Below are 12,170 nucleotides of genomic sequence, written 5' to 3'. Positions count from 1 at the left end.
ACCTGATGGTCTCTGCTTTTTGGAGTTCTCGATACTAATTATGAATTTACTACAGATGCCCGATATGTACTTAAAATTCCAGAGCTTGAGATTCATTAGCCTCAGCTTCTTCAAAAGCTAGAGCTACGAGAATGTACCACCATTCCTGAACACATTTATGCTATTTATTATTACCTGTTTTGAAAATCCAGACAAAGCATAACAGGTTAATAAACAATACGTAATTAAATGTAACGTTTTTTAAAAATTAGAATTATTTAAGAAATACACTTAAAAAGGCAATGTAGCTCCCATTACAATTGTAGGATTAAAAAAAAATCTTTCAATCACTGATTGTAGGATATAATAAACAAAACACATGATTGTGGAAAGTCAGTTTTTATTATTTTGATAAAATTTGATTGTTTAATTTGTTGAAATTTAATTGATTTTTTAAAAACTGTTGACTATAATTCATGCTACATTATGTTAAGTATTGAAAAAAAAAAGTTTGCATGTTAAACAATGTATCACTTCAAATTGCCAATAACTTTCAACGAGTATTTTAGGGCTTTCTAGAGAATTAAATTAAGCCTTCTATATCCATGTATCAGACCTCTTTCAATTATGGTATTTAAAAATTCTTTTCTTCAAAGACTATCACATGGAGGCATCATGACAAGTTCTTTATTCAAAGATATTGGTGAACAACAAATCATTATTTTTGTTTTCCTGTAAGAATATAGTGAAATTAAATTTCCTGAAACAAAGTTGTTAACTGTGACCATTGGGAATTAGTATTTAAATATTCTCAAAGCCTGGTATGCAATTTAGCAAAAAGCTTATAAAGATGTATCACAGGTAGAAATGATTCTTCAGAATAAAGGGAAACTTGCTAAATGAGAAATCTTATGCATACATTATTGCCAGCAAACTATTTTCGTTGATTGCATCCAAACCATGCTCTCAAAATACAAAACTTTTTAATACTTATGTCTTAGTTTTTATAAAACATCTTTATGTTCACATTTTGAAGTTATAACTGAAATGCCCATTTTGAACTAAATCCTATTTGCCTTTTTAACAGTGCAAAGATGCCTTTAGAAAGACTTTTGTCAAAATAACTAAGCATGAAACAATACTACTCATGATTTAAAAAAAAAAATTTTCTCATTGGTATTAACTTCAATTTTAAATGGCAAAACAATAATTCTATTACATCCCCTCCCCACTTTTCTACTCCAAAAAAAAGAGGGTGGCAGCATACTAAACCTAAGAATGAGGTGAGTATACAGCCCCCCAATTCCTAGATGACATAAAGAAGGCACAACGTGAACAATGGTAAAGTCAGTAAACAAAATTTTACTGGAACATTTCATAACACAGAGAAATTCTGTCTGACGTGTAAAGCTACTGTCTTACACAAGAAGATGGAGAGACCCATTTCCAAGACTAATATGGATACAATAAATATGGAGTTTTACATACCAATCTGTACACAGAAACTTTCGCCTACAACCATAAAAATTTACATTTAACAGTGCAACATATAATTTAATCATTTGATTTGACATAAGATGTTTCACTTACTAAACACAAGCAGCTACCTGGTTTTCATATACATATATAATATGTATTTATATATATATTTTTCAACAATCTGTACAAGTTTCTAAACATAAAACTCCAAAAAAGGCACAATTGTCTATACAACATGTACAAAAATGGTTGGAGCTGACAAGAAACAACAATTATTGGTCAAAATTTCATGATTGCACAAAGATTAATAATGAATTTGTGTCAGAAAAAATGTGCTTTAAGGAAAGAAAGGTTTGCCAAGAAACCTTTAAGTGTTATAAAAAAATCTAGGTTGCTATCACAAGCCTGTCCTCATCATCATCACTACTGACATCACTAAACTGCACTGTCTTCTGCCTCCGGGGCAGGCCTGGGGGTCTGGGTTGCGGCCTCTGGACAGAGCCCGCCCCAGACTGCACTCTCAGGAGGGGCTCTGAGCCAGAACCCTGTGGAGAAGGGGTTTCCTGCTTTGGCATCACATGATTCACCAAGTCAGCTGTTTCCACATCAGTTTTACCTGTGCCATCAAGCTTTCCATGTTCTCTTGCAAGAGTGGGCTCTGATGAGTTTGTGACATTGTACCGATGGGTTTTAGGTGACCCCTGAGGAGATACAGCAGTGGTGATCTGATTGAGATCTGCTGCAAGAGTCTGTTCTGATTGAGTTTCACACCCTTTATTTTGAGAAGCTGGTGTTTCAGGAACTCCATGTCCATCTACAGTTACCGGACTAACCGAAGGAATTAAGGTAGGCAGTGCTATGTTCAATATTTGTAGGCCTGGAATGTGTGTCTGAGAGCTGGGATTGCTTTGGGTAGAAGGGTTTGCAGTCAGAACTTGAAGTCCTACAGCATTCAGTGCAAGTCCTGAAGGATGGACTTGAGGAGTGATATTTGTGTTGGCGAGGCCTAAAATATTTACAGTTTCCATGCTTAATGGCGGAAGAGTTTGCAAGCTTGGTGCACTTAGATTTTGAAGGCCTGGGACACCAATCTGGCCAATGGGAATACATGGCATAACATTGTTTAATTCAGCAACTCTAGTGGGATTTGTAGTGCCAGAAACTTCTGCGGCTGGATCCCCAGGAGGACCTGTAGTTCTGTGTATCACACTGACAGCTGGAATAGTCAGTTGCATGGGACCAGCTTGAATTGGTACAAATGTGGAGTATGCAGTTAGGCCAGCAGGAACCACATGGATTCCTCCGACTGGAATCATACTAAAGGGTGTCCTGGTTTGTTGCTGTGAATGCAAAGGAAGATGGCTAAACAAATGAGTTTGAGGAGGCATCAATTCTGAAATATGCTGCAGAGGTATTTGCTGTTTATGTTCTTGGATCTTAGGATAAGGTGAAGCCACTGAAGGGACCACCACTGTTGTCTGAGTGCCATGGTCCACTGCTGGAGAAGGAAAGTGCAGAGAGGGTATATTCTAAGAAAAAAAAAAGAAAAAGAAAGAGAAATGGAAAAATAAAACCACTTTTTTCAATATTTTGTGTGGCAGAGAACTCATTCTGCAAAATGATAATGTGGGGTCTATTTTCTTCTGGAAGCAAATTAACACAAGGTGCAGCATTAATTGGGTGAATTAATTTCCAAAATGCAACAAAATCTTTCATCAAAAAAATTCAACAAATTTATTGTTACAAGGAAATAAGTATAGGCATGGGAGAAACTGCAAAAAAAAATAAGCTTGAAGAATAGATCAAAAAATCTTGGAAAGTATCTCAGATTGTGAAGCAATTTAGTCTTATTTCCCACAGAAGACTATAGAGCTATCCATAGATTTAGATTTATAAGAGACCTTTGGAGGTAATTTAAATCTCAGTTTTACAGATGAGTAAACTCAAGGTCCAAATAGCTGAAGTAACTTGTATAAAGTTAAACAAGTACAAAGTAGCAAAGTCTACAGCTGAAAGCAGGTCCTCTTAACTACAAACATAAGGCTTTTCCTATTATTGCTTCTTAACTGTTTTCTGGACATCAAGACTCTCCCAAATATACCTAATGGATATATTAGTTGGGTTAAAAGATCTCTGGAGAACCAAGTTCTGATAGAACAATATTTTTATTCAATGTTAATCTAACATATACTAAAACATGCTTCAAGTTGAAATTTTCAATGAGTCCCATTGTGTTACTTATAATAGTATCTCAGATATTTCATGGGTTTATATTATACAATAATGTTAAGGCGGGCTAATCACAAATTGTGGAACTTCACTGTCACCTAGAATCACAGAATTTCTGAACTTAAAGTAATCTCAGAAGCCATTCAGTCCAAATCCCATTTATGCAGAACTCTTCCCATTACCTCCTCTGTATTCATTTATCTTTATTCTAAAAATACTGAACTTTGCCTTTATTTGCTTCTTCTTTAGCATATAAACTCCTTGTGAGCAAGGATTGCTTATTCTCTGCACTGGTATCCCTATCCCCTGATAGAGTGCTCCTTGGTTAGTAGGATTTAATAAATGCTTATTGAATTGAGATGAATCAGACAACAGACATCTTAAGATTTTACAGGCAGAGACTGTAGCAATATTGGCCAAGAATGTCAATGACAAGCAGTCCTTTTTACACTATTCAATGGACGATGAAGATTTATAGAGTTTTTTTTTTTTTTTTTTTTTTTTTTTACTAATAGAGTGACACGAAGGAGCATCACATTTCTCAAATGTAGGAGAAAGGGTTGGAGAAGGGAAAGACAGGCAGGAAAACTAAGCAAGAGTTGATCACACTAAGACTAAGTGGTCAAAGGTGAATAAGAATGGTTACTGGCAGAGGACTAAGGAGAGGATGCATTAAAGATTTATTGAAAAGATAAAATCTAGGAGGCAGCAAAACGAATGGATTGTAACCAGAATGAGAAACTAAGGAAGACCTTAGTTTAAATTTTGCCAGAATCGCTGTGTGAACTTGAAATATATCTGTCTTAATGTTCTCATCTGTAAAAGGGGAATAATAATGACACCTAATTCACTTATGAGGATAAAATATTTATAAAGCATTTTGTAAATCTAAAGGCTTTATATAAACACTAGTTATCTTTATTGTTATCATTGCTGGTGTTTTGTAATTAGCAGGCAATTAGAAAAATAGGACTGCAACTCTAGGAAGACAGAAATAAGAGTCATGTGCCCAGATGTGAAAAAGGATGTCCTGGGAGTAAAAGAGATCTTCAAGGGACAGAATATAAATAAAACAAAGACAAGATTAGAATTTTAGAGGACAAACTAAAGGAATGGGAAGGGATTGAGAAACCAACAAAGGAGATAGTTTAGAAATCTTCTTCTTTTAAATCATTATTATCTATGATCTGTGCCCAAATGGCTATCACATGTATGCATATCCTTGACCTAACACCACCACTACTAGGTATGAATACCAAAAGAGATAAAAAAAAAAAAAAAAAAAAAGGAAAATGACCTATATGTATCAAAATTATAGCAGCATTTTTCTCAGGGCAAATAAAAAAAAAAAAAAAAAAAGAAAAAAGAAATTGAGAGGATGCCCATCAACTGGGGAATGACTCAATAAATTTTAGTATTATTTGTGATGAAATATTATTGTTCTATGGGAAATGATGAGCAGGATGCTTTTAAAGGAAAAAAAAAAACCTAAAGAGTCCTCCACAAATTCAAGCAATGAAAAGTACTGAATACAAAGTAATAGCAATATTCTGGGATGACCAGCTGTAAATGACTTTGCTATTCTCAGCAGTACAATCATCCATGACTACTCTGAAGGACTTATGATGAAAACTCCTATCCATACCTGATATGGTATCTGATTGTGTGTGGATACAGATTGAGGCATTCTCTTTTTCTCTGTCTCTGTGGGGATGGGGATAAGGGAGAAAACCTAGAACTTAAAAATTTTAAAAACAAATGTTTAAAAAAAATCTGTTTTGAATGTAACTGGGGGAAAATATTAGATAAATAAATGTTATCATCAATAACTCACATTAATGCTTTTTTTCAAAACAATATATAAGTAGGGCAAGTAACAATATCTCTATTCTACAAGTAAGGAAACAGATTCAGAAAGACTGCCTAAGTGATAGGCCAAAAGTCACACACCTGGGTCACACACCTGGCTCAAGGCAGGGCAGGAACCAAGTTTTTAGACTTGAAATGCAGTTTTTGCTATTTTTTTGTTTTTTGTTTTTTTGCTACAATGTGAATTATACATAAAACAAAAAACAAATAAAGCAAATTAATATAACTTCTTATTAGGTATTGTTTAAATATAAGAAGAAAGAAAATAGAGTGAAAACATGATTAAAATAGATGAGGAAAATGAAGGAATAAAGAAAATTAATAATCTGCATCTACCTATTAGAAATGCTTTCATTGAAATTACATAACTCATTCAATAATTGATTCGGATAGCACATGATTTGACTTAATTTGATTTAAAAAATAGACCTTTTTCTTTTAAGATCTACTAACAAGCAAGGGTTTTTAAAACAATAATAACGTTCTACTTACAAAAAAAATGTTTAAGATATATTTAAAAACTCAATATATAACTAGAGAAAAAAATAATCTACTTACCTGTGTTATACTGGTAGGTTTTACTATCATAGTACTTCCCGCTACTTCATCAGGATAGTCTATAGACATCTGATGGCACGGTGATCTGGGAGCAGCTTCAGGAGACGGAGTAACATATTCACTAGTTTCCTTCTCCTCATCTTTTGTACCGTGCTGCCTTGTTATCACTGGGGATATAGAGTTCCTACTGCCTGATTGTACTGAGCTAAGTACAGTCATCTTTGTGAGTAGGGCTTTAGGCAGAGCATCCATAGGATCTGAGTGTACTCCAGAAAAACAGTCTGTCATTCTACTTTCCTCATCAGCACTTAGAGACTCCTGAAGACTACTTCTGGATGGATGATGCTGAGGGCTGGCAGTCACTGAAGGTGCTGCAGACAAAACTGATTCACTCTGACTATCTTCATCATCTTCTTCATTTTCATTCTCATCATCATCAGGGCCATCAGAATCTTCAATCTCATATCCTGACTGCTCATAACTAAACCTTTGTTTTTCACCTGTTAAAAGAACCCAAAGTTGATATGATATAAAAGTGCTTTGAAAATGATGTATTAATAATTATTAATTAGCATTTGAGTATGTCTTGTGTGTTTCCTCTGTGGAAATATGAAATGTAGCTTACAATGCAACATAGTTGAGGACATAAGACACATGCATGAAAAAAACTGGAGAATAATTGTAAAGAATAAAATACGGTCAGAATTCAGAAGACTGAAAAAACAGTATATTCTAATTTATTCAAAGATAACTGCAAAATTGTCGGTGACCTCTCCTAAAGCACAGCATTGTCTCTTAAAATACAACATTTATACAAAATGACATACAATTTTCCTGCAAAGAGAAAAGTCTGCAAAGATTAAATGAAGTCTGTCTTATTATGAGCTACTTGAAGGTATTTTTGTATGTGGCATCTCCAGAGCTTAATACAAACTCTCACACACAGAGCAGATACTAAATAAATATTTATTTAATTGATATGACTTTAAGGTCTATTAACAACCAAAGGTTTTTAAAACAGTGCAACTTTCTACCAAATCCTTTCACTCTAAAATATCAGAGTACAAGCAAACAAGTCAGCTTATTTCAGTCTTATTTCAGAGTGGCATGTTATGGAACATGTATTTAAAAAACAGGAGTGGGGAAAATAAAAGGAAAAAATAAATGAAAGAAACAAAGCATTTTTTTCTTAGATGACAAAGTTGCCTGAAAATCATTATAATTCTGTTCAATATATTCTTTACATTATAACGCATGAGATCTAGGGCAATCATTTGGATTTTTACAGGTTTTTTTTTTTTTATGATGTAATTCATATCTATGCTATAGGACTTGATCAAATATGTACTGAAAGTCCATTTTGTACCCATCTATAATACTCTTAAAAACAGCAACAATAACCTCTGGTAAGCACTTAAAGCCATTTAGAAAGTAAATTAATAGAAATTTAGCACTTAGCTTAAGAAGCATTCAAGAAATTGTTATTGTGCCTTTCTTGACCATCTTTCAATAAATTCTCCATAGAAGAACCACAGTAAAAGCAAAATAAATAAAAATTCTCACTTTAGGATTTAGAGTCTGCATTATAAATATATGGTTACTTATGTAACAATTTCCCTTCCCCAATCATCTCTTCCGCCTATTGGATAATGCAACAAATTCTACAAGTAAGAGATTTTATTACTTAATTTTTCCTTTCACTTTAGTTAAAAATACAAATAGTAAAGAAAGAGAAATCATTCATTGAAATTTGTTTAGTTTGAATAATTTTTGTAGATTCTTTCTAAGACAAAACAAGGGAATATTAGAACCTTAATGGACAGAGGGAAGAGAAGGAACTAGAAGGATAGGAGCCAGGAAAATAAACACTTTGAAATAACTTTTATACTGGTATATACTCCTATTCCTACTCCTCCTAGTTACTATTTGTTAAGATAGTAATGTGATATTAATATTTAAGTTAAGATATTAATGTGTTTTGATTTTTACCTTACAAACCTTTCTAGATTATCCCTACTTCAGGAGGGTTCTCATTTAACAGTAAAGCTAATAGGATGTGACCTCATCTGAAAGTACATACAACATTCCAAATTCACAGGACTTTTCTATTCTTTTAAGGAACAGAAATCTATTTTCTCTCCTTCTGACCCCAATTCTATTGAAAAGAAAAGAAACAAAATCCTTGAAACAAATATACACTAGCAAAACAAAACAAATTACTCACTGGCTATATGTAAAAAAAATGTTTCATTCTGTTCCCTAAATCTAACACTTCTATCAGAAAGTTGACATATGCTAGTTCTCTGCAATCACTGGTTGTCATCGTGTGGACCATAGTTCTTACAGCTTTCAAAGTTGTTTGCCCTTATAATGTTAACACTGTTTTCTAGATTCTATTCATTTCTTCATTATAAAAATCCTCAAAACTGTACACTTTACATTATCAATGTCACAGGATAAATTGTTCTTTTTTGCCTTTGCTAGCTTTACTCTGTACCAATTCATAAAAATCTTTCTACAACTCTAAGAAATCACCAATTTCCTCATTTCTCACAGTACAATAGTTTCACATTATATTCATATAACCATAATTTATTCTACCATTCATTATTTGATAGGCATTCCTTTAGTTGTTTTGTTTTGTTTGCTAATCACAAAAAAAGTGTTACTATAAATATTTCTGGCCATATTGGAACCTCCTATTCCTTTGATCTGTTTTGGGCATAGGCCTAGCAGTGGAATAGGTGGATCAAAGGGCATCATTGTTTTGTAACTTTTTTGCGTTTAACTATAAATTTCTTTGCAAAATATTTGCACCCATTCACAGACCCACTTGTATATCAATTTGTCTTTTTCCACAGCCTCTAGACAATTACCATTCCCTTTCCTGTCATCTTTGTCAATCTGCCTGAAGTGGAATCTCAGAATAGCTTTACTTTGCATATCTCTAATTACTCATAATTTGGAGCATTTTTTTCATATGGTTATAGATAGCCTGGATTTTTTTCCCTTGAAAACTGCCTGTTCATATCAGTGCTCTATCACTGGGGAATGGCTTTTATTCTTATTCAGTTCTTAAAAAGGAGACTTTGCTACAAAGACTTTTCTCCCAGTTAATTATTTCTCTTTTAATCTTAGCTTTATTACATGTGTTTCTGCAAAAATTTCAAAATTTTATTCAATCAAAATTATCCATTTTATTTTCTGTGAGCCTTGTTCTTTATCTCTTATTAGGTCACAAGCTACTCTCCTGTCTACAGAAATGATAGATTATTTTCCCCCTGTTTCTCTAATTCCTTTATGATGTGACCTTGTAGATTGACATATATCTACTTTACTCATATCATGGTAAAAAGCATGAGGTATTGTCTAAATCTAATTTCTTCCATATTGCTATTCAATTTTCCCAGTTTTTATCAGTTAGTAAGTTTTTTATCACAGTAGCTTGAATCTTAGTTTTTATTGAACTAAGGTACTAATGTATATTTACTTCTATAAGTTGTATACCTAATTTGTTTCATTGATCCATTTTTTAAACCAATATAAAATTATTCTGAGAATTGCTGCTTAGTAGTATTGCTTGAGATCTGGCATTGCTAGATCCTCTTAGTTCCCTCTTCTTTTTTCATCATTTCCCTTGGGATTTTTAAAAAATATATATTTCCCTCCTTATGAATTTCAATATCACTTTTTTCTGGTTCTATAAATAATCCTTTGGTAGCTACAGCTAGCTAATCCATTCCCCCCCCCCATTGTTTAAGTGGTTTCTGAAATTAACTCAAACAGGAAAATTATTGTTTCTCCTAATAGACTTCACTTAACCAAACTTTTGAGTTGCCAGTGAAGTGAAAAGGGAGCTAAAATTTAGAAGACTGGACTTCAGTTTTGTGTGATTCTGGTAAGTTATTTAATGATTTTAGGCCTTAGTTTCCTAATATGTTAAATTAAAGAGGTGAACTAGATAACCCATAAGATCCTTTCCAGCTTTATCAACGAAATCGCGAATAACTGATAAAGTAACTTTTTACATTACTTATATGAAATGTGAATACTTGCTTTTTTTTGCTTTGAGTTTAAAAATTTAGCTGTCTGCATATTTTTATTATAATTCTGTTTTAGATTACTTATAATCTTCTTGTCAAAAAGTTTAACATTAAATTTGCTCTATTTGATGCCCAGCTTTTATAATAGCAAATGCAAATCAATATTTAATGGATACTTTTTGATAACAAAGATGATAAAGCTAGAAAGATGATCTCTTATCTCAAACAGAGCAAGCATGGGCTTTATGATATTTTGCCAGAAGTTCAGATTTCTATTTTTTTAATCTATGTTATTTGAAAGAACTTATTCATTTCTTGAATAAAATGATACTTTCACATTTCCCATCAGCATGAGATGCTATAACCAAAAAATTCATTACCTCTTGTCCACCCTCCTAGTCATGCATTAGCTTATGAAATAATGTGCTGCATTGGTACAGATCAACATATATAGATAAATGGTTTAATAATGAGTTTTCCAAGTTCATTAAATTTTAAACTGTGAGAGATTTCAAAATCATGAGGGATTCTTTTACAATCACTTCTTTCCTTTGGTTACTACACTTTCTATTCTTGACAATTACATACCTAGATCATTACTTAAATTATTCAAGGTGTTTCAAATACAGGATGATAAGGTAGTAAAGTCTGAACTGTTATATAATTTGGACAAAGTTCCTGCCACTTGCATTATGATAATCAAACTGGATTTTCTTCTTATTGCTGCTTTTATTGAAATTTCAAATTAAAGGAATGAGTTTAAGGCTCTAGGGATAACCAGGAATGTTATGTGTATGAAGCACTTAAAAGACTTTACATGTTGACAGAACCTAAGAGAGTTTGTGTTTTATGGAACATAAAAATAAAATGTGGCATTGGAATAGAGTTTTTAGAGTTTTAACATATCAATATCATTTTAAAAATGCAATATGCTTTATGTAACTATAGCCTTCCAGAAACATAAAATAATATGAAATTTTTTTTCCTTGTAAAAATTTACCTTAAGATAACCAAGACTTAAGATTTTTTTTTTTTTTTTTTTTTTTTTACAGTTGAGAAAACTAAGGCAAAAAAGCTTAAGTGATTTGCTCAGGGTCAGAGAGCAGTGTCTGAAGTCAGATTTGAATTCTGATCTTCCTGATTCCAGGTTCAATGTCCTCCACTGTTCCTCTGAGCCTAGTGGCATCATGGAGCCAGTCTCTATGGTTCAGAAGAGTAGTAGTGCATTGGAAATTCTAAAAGTGATGAGTTTTCAAATTAGCTAACAGGGAATGGAGATAACTGTCTACTGAAGCTGTGGCACTATTGCCCAAATGGATTTAGGGGTAAGGAGCTTGCAAGGCTCAGACCAAGAGAGCAGCAAGCAGACTACTCCAGAGATCAGACTGTATAGGGCTTGCTAAAAATCCACAACTCCAGAGCCACTTTTGTGATCTATGAAAGAACATATAACTCATCTAGAGAATACAGCATCAGGCTCCAGGATGATTAATATCACACAAGGTCATGATAAGTCCCATGAGAAATGTGAGCCTAACTCTAATACAATGTCTCTAATACAATACAAAAAGGAAGGTTAAAATACTGAGTAAATTTTGAAATACAAATGTAGGGGTCAAGAAAATGCTGAAATGGTAAATATTAGTGAACTGTGAGAAAGGACTTTCTTTATAAGGGCAATCTATTTACATTTTAACAGGGGTAAAGAAAAATAAAGTTGTCTTCACGAAAACCTAAAGTAAACAGGGGTCATGGAGGCAGATAAGTAAGAGAGAAGAGCAAGAAATGGTCATGTTCTGATATTTAAAATAAGAAAGGAAAGAGTGTTACTGCAATGGAAGAAAAGGGAAGATTGTGTGATATAACTGTGAGCTAAAATCATATATATCCAAAAATATAGGCTTTTTTGTAGAAGCAAAGAACCAGAAACTAAAAGAAAACTATTACTCAAGGAATGATAGGAAATTCTGGCACATAAATGTAATGGAATTCTGCTATGCTATGAGAAGTGAT

The 12,170-nt window shown here is 33.0% G+C and overlaps 1 protein-coding gene across 7 annotated transcripts in view; it reads right to left on the bottom strand.

Annotated features, from left to right (window-relative positions):
* Window positions 1-362: 362 nt before the first annotated feature.
* HIVEP1 (HIVEP zinc finger 1) overlaps window positions 363-12,170 on the bottom strand; it is a 176,329-nt gene continuing 164,521 nt past the window's right edge. For all 7 annotated transcript variants that reach the window (XM_074271726.1, XM_074271771.1, XM_074271762.1 and 4 more), the window contains 2 exons: window positions 6,115-6,614; window positions 363-2,987 (listed from right to left, as the gene is read on the bottom strand). In XM_074271726.1, the coding sequence (XP_074127827.1) occupies window positions 1,845-2,987; window positions 6,115-6,614 (1,643 nt within the window). In that variant the 3' untranslated portion in view covers window positions 363-1,844. The remainder of the gene's footprint in view (window positions 2,988-6,114; window positions 6,615-12,170) is intronic.

The sequence above is a fragment of the Sminthopsis crassicaudata genome, chromosome 1 (genome assembly GCF_048593235.1).
Source record: "Sminthopsis crassicaudata isolate SCR6 chromosome 1, ASM4859323v1, whole genome shotgun sequence".
Classification (NCBI taxonomy): Eukaryota; Metazoa; Chordata; class Mammalia; order Dasyuromorphia; family Dasyuridae; genus Sminthopsis; species Sminthopsis crassicaudata.
This window is presented reverse-complemented; position numbering and strand designations above follow the sequence as displayed.